Source organism: Octopus sinensis, linkage group LG3 (genome assembly GCF_006345805.1).
Source record: "Octopus sinensis linkage group LG3, ASM634580v1, whole genome shotgun sequence".
NCBI lineage: Eukaryota > Metazoa > Mollusca > Cephalopoda > Octopoda > Octopodidae > Octopus > Octopus sinensis.
In genome coordinates this window covers 135,773,773-135,778,855 of record NC_042999.1, presented here as the reverse complement: position 1 = coordinate 135,778,855, position 5,083 = coordinate 135,773,773, and the positions used below count along the sequence as shown (strand labels likewise).

Genomic DNA, 5,083 nt, shown 5'->3' with positions numbered 1-5,083 from the left:
AAAGTTGTACATGCATGAATAAATTCTAAACAATAACATAATCTCAAATTTAATCAATACAAATTTTCCCATAATTTTCCCAAAAACCTAATTACCACCCCACTCAAACCCACACACCCAAAGATGATTTTAACTCAACAGAGACTGTATAAAGGCAAAACTAACTCTAATACATAGCTGGCCAAAACTTCGGAGTCACTGTCAACAACATTATATGTATATATATATATATATTGCCAGTGGTTCATATACCTAAAAAAGAAGCATACTCTAGAACATTAGAGCGGTAATATATTTTTTAGAAGGTTGATTGTTATGACCAGTCAGAGGGAGACCATTCTCCAGCCATTTGTGTCTAATGAGTCGCCTATGTGGCTAAGTGCTTTATAGGTGCAAAACCAAAGGTCAATCTCTGACCAGCCATAACAATCTACCTTCTAAAATATTTATATATATATATATATATATATATATATATACACACATAGACATTTCAACTTCATAAATAGTGCTTACAGATTTTTATAAACAATCACTCATCAATAATTCACCTTTTCTGCTTGGTTTATTTCACAGCAGTAAACAACCTCTTAACATTCAATTAGCAGAAGAATGCAATTTTACAAAATTTCATATCTCCTCTCTAACTGAAACCTTTATAAAAGCATTAGAATTTTAGTGGCCACATAAGAGATAAATGTCCCTTCAACTGACAAAAGTATTCCCACAAGCTACAAAAATTGTTCTTACAAGAAACAAAACTATCCCCATAAGGAATAAAACTATCTCAACCAGTGACAAAACATTTTCTTTGGTCCCTACTTTTACATTTGTCAGACACAAAATTATGGGCAACATGAGGGGCATTAGGTTTCACCTAGAAAAGGCTTTGAAAGTTGTTTCTTTGTTTGTTTTTTTATCTAAAGCCATTAAAAATGTTGAGATTTCAATTCAGCATAAATGAGTCACATAATGAAGAGAAATACATGCTCTGTCTAAAGATTTGTATTTGATAGCTTTCTTAACATCCCCTGCACCATATTGGCATGGATGAGAAATCTATCATTTTGTTTTTCATTTTTGAGGGGTTTTTTTTTTCTTTTTTTTAAATTTAAACATATACACACAGCTGGAAAATAAGCTTTGAAATTGAATGCCCTTTCTATTATTAACCATTCAATTATGAATTTATATATCAGATATACAAAATGAAGCAAGCGATGTTTGTGTGCGTCTTGCTATACATTAGCTGTAGTAATAATTGAACTCTTGACAACTGCCTCAGATTGATTCTACTTTTCAATAGGAACTAGTTTCAAGTTCTTTATGTGGATAAAAACATATTCCTTGATTTAGTTACCTACCAAGCGATATTTAAAGAATGTGGTGGCAGTGTGACATCCTTATGATTAACCCCAGCTATAACTTATATCCATAACTTACTACAGCTATAAGTTACCACTCTAATAACCCAGTTGAAGAAACAGTGTTTTCTACAGTCTGTATGGGTTTATAAGTCCAGTGCTTAGCTCTGGTCTTCTGGTATTTAATCAAATGAGGGTTAAATCATCACTGGGATAGAGTAGCAGCTTATCTCAGGTAAGACCCAAGATCTGCTATTTAACAACTAAATAAACTGAAGTATGTTGATTTGTCTTGCATACAAATACAAGATACCAGTAGTCAAGCTGAACTTGAGACCAGGAAATTTGGTAGTTCACTACCTCAGCCACTTCTCTGAATTGAATTAGGTTGTTATGACATGGAGTTATGGTCAAGGATGATTAACACAACTGATTTTTGTTACTGATTTTTTTTTTTTGTCCAAAGTTCTACCAAAAGTATTAGGGCTTGAGAGAGGACAAGAAAGCAAGAGAGATAGGGGGAGGGAGAGAGAATGCTCCTGCAACATTTCAAGAGATTAATTACCTTTTACAGTTAAAATATAGTTCTCAGAATTAAATTTAGTCATCTGGCTTAGAATGTCTTATATGGTCCCATGAAAGATAGCAAGTTTGTCCTTTACTGAGATCATTCCACCCGACAGGGCCAGACTCACAATCAGCACATATCAGGTACTTGAAATACCCAACAGTATTTGAAAATCCAATATTTTCAAAGTTGAACATGTTATCAATCCTCCAGCAATCAATAAGTTTATCTTCTTTATCATATACTTCTGTGACATCACTACTTCCATTTCCATCCTTTTCTTCCTTTGAAATTTTTTCTAATGGCAGGAGAAACTGTAAAATAACAATAATATTCATTTCAAAATCTAACAAGTAATTTTTTTCTTAAATTTGTTTGTTTGTTTGCACATGTACATTTATATAAGCAGTTGAAGGAACCTGTGGAAGAGGTAGACCCAGGAAGACCTGGGATGAGGTGGTGAAGCACGACCTTCGAACATTAAGCCTCACCAAGACAATGACTAGTGACCGAGACCTTTGGAAATATGCAGTGCGTGAGAAGACCCGGCAAGCCAAGTGAGACCACAACCCGTGGCCTATGCCAGGGGTGTAACCAGCCCACTTATGCATACCTTTCCTTCAGTGGACACTAAACTCTACTTGCGAAGACCTGTTGAGGAAAGTGAAATAGAAATCAAATCGAATTCGCAATTTCGATGACTAGCACCCTTGCCAGTGGAGCACTAAGAGCACCATCCGAACATGATCGCTACCAGAGCAGCTGACTGGCTTCCATGCCAGTGGCACATAAAAAGCACCATTCAAATGTGATCATTACCAGCATCGCCTTATTGGCAGTTGTGCCAGTGGCACGTAAAAAAGCACCACTTGAGCGTGGCCATTGCCAGTACCGCCTAACTGGCCCTCATGCTGGTGGCACGTAAAAGCACCCACTACACTCTCAGAGTGGTTGGCATTAGGAAGGGCATTCAGCTGTAGAAACTCTGCCAGATCAGATTAGAGCCTGGTGCAGCCATCTGGTTCACCAGTCCTCAGTCAAATCATCCAATCTATGCTAGCATGGAAAGTGGCCGTTAAACGATGATGATGATCAAATGTTCACTACATTTTCTTTTCAATGTGTGCAAGATAGAAGACTATGCTGGTACAGACATGTAATGAACGAAGACAGTTGTGTCAAGATGTGACCAATCTCTAAACGTAGAGGGAACATGTGTAAGAGGTAGACCCAGGAAGACAAGGGATGAATTGGTGAGAAAGGATCTTCAGATATTGGGCCTCACAGAGCGGATGACAGGGATCTGAGACTCTTGGCAGTTTGCTGTGCTTGAGAAGACGCATCAAGCTAAGTAAAAGCATGGTTGTCCTTGCATACAAGCAATTTTCTCTGCATCCCTCCCCGGCTGAACACCTCTAATCTTGCAGGCTCATGGGTACTGGTGCCACGTAAAAAGCACCTATACTGGTACCACATAAACATACCCATGCTGGTGCTGCATAAAAGCACCCAGTACATTCTGTAAAGTGGTTGGTGTTAGGAAGGGCATCGAGTCATAGAAACCATGCCAAAACAGACATGGATCCTGGACAGCTCTTCAGCTCCAATCCATGCCAACATGGAAAACAAACATTAAATGATGATGAGTTTAGAATTCAACATCATCATCACTTCATTTTTGTATTTGGTTTGCAAGGGTTTTTTTATGTGAATTCGTGTATTGAAACAAATTTTGTTGTATTCATCAAAGTTCTTTCATTGCCATTCGCAACTATTTCAGTGATTTCTTTTTGATGAATAAAAAACAACAAACAATTGACTGTTTAACCAACAAGTTAAACAAATGATCAATTCGTCAGATTTAACTAATGTGCGTGTTATTAATATTGGTTTATGAATCTCCCTGGATACTACAAAATCATAATCACATCACAGTAGTACGTTTGTAACTTGGTTCTTGTTGTAGACATTGAGATTTCGACTACATCAAACACCCCTTCCCCTATATTTGTCTAGAACTTATTTTATCGACCCTGAAGGATGAAAGCCAAAGTTGACATCGGCGGCATTTGAACTCAAAACATAAAGCCAGAAAGTGTGACGCTAAGCATTTTGTCCGGTGCGGTAACGATTTTGCCAGTTCGCCGCCTTAAACGTTTTAATAATAGCATACTTAAAAGTATGCTGTTTGATATGAGGTGACGACAAAATTACCAAAATTATCAGTGACAGCATGGTTTGACAATTAAAACATATATAATAAAATTTAAGATAACTAGTAATAAAATGCATACAAACTATTTAGTTACAAAAAGTGAATTTTTTGAAGTGTAAAACCTTGAAATTTTTTTGTCGGTGTGCAACAGAGCAAGGATAACTTGGTTGGTATACGCCCCTGATGATTTTAAATATGGATATTTAGAAGTTTAACATATACTATAGAACATTTTAAAATGACAATGGACCAGTGATACAAAAAATACAAAAACTGAACATTAAATGTTCCTTAATACTCACTTTTTCCCTCACATAATTACCACTTCCTGGATTCAAAATAAGACTCGGGCATCTGGTGCAGTAGACCTTCGTTTTGTTTTTACCGTTGTCACCTAATCTGTTGCTGTATAAGGATTTTATTCTCATGATATCGTTGTCATTGTTATTATCGCAATTATCTTCTGCCATTCTATAACAACACTATCGATGTCTTAATATTACAATATAACAATTGTTTACTGTAAATCCAATTAAACATGCGGTAATAAGACGAGAGAATACACGGCAACTAGTTATACTTGACTGCAGAGGTTCGGCTAAAGAGTCGTCACACGAACAACATGTCACTGAAGCAATAAATATTTTGGGAATAGAATATGTTACTCTGTGCTAACCTGAACGGAAAGTCAGTCCGGGTTAGCATATTTAATTTATGTTTTAGGAATGATGGGAAGAAATTTTCAGTTCGTCACAATATCAAAGAGTCAATATCCAACCATATATTTTTCTTATTTCCAACTTCTGAAGTTATTGACAGTTTTTTAATATACTTTTACTTATATAACATGGCAAGCACGTACATGCACGGAACTTTCAATGTTCTCTATAATTTTACTCCAAAATTTCAGCCGCATAATTTAAGTATTAGGATCTT

The 5,083-nt window shown here is 36.2% G+C and overlaps 1 protein-coding gene across 1 annotated transcript; it reads right to left on the bottom strand.

Annotated features, from left to right (window-relative positions):
* Positions 1–541: 541 nt before the first annotated feature.
* On the bottom strand, positions 542–4,779 carry LOC115209606 (guanine nucleotide exchange factor MSS4). Its single transcript, XM_029778045.2, has 2 exons — positions 4,450–4,779; positions 542–2,246 (listed from the first exon to the last, which is right to left on the bottom strand). The coding sequence occupies exons 1-2, from the start codon at positions 4,615–4,617 to the stop codon at positions 1,965–1,967; spliced, it is 450 nt and encodes a 149-aa protein (XP_029633905.1). The 5' UTR covers positions 4,618–4,779; the 3' UTR covers positions 542–1,964.
* Between the last annotated feature and the right edge of the window lie 304 nt (positions 4,780–5,083).

What these genes read in the sequence shown, in the direction of transcription:
- LOC115209606 (XM_029778045.2), bottom strand. Translation starts at nt 4,617, where the DNA reads ATGGCAGAAGATAATTGCGATAATAACAATGACAACGATATCATGAGA. An exon ending in GTAATTATGTGAGGGAAAAA is followed by an intron (nt 2,247 to 4,449) that starts GTGAGTATTAAG and finishes GTTATTTTACAG; the next exon opens with TTTCTCCTGCCATTAGAAAA.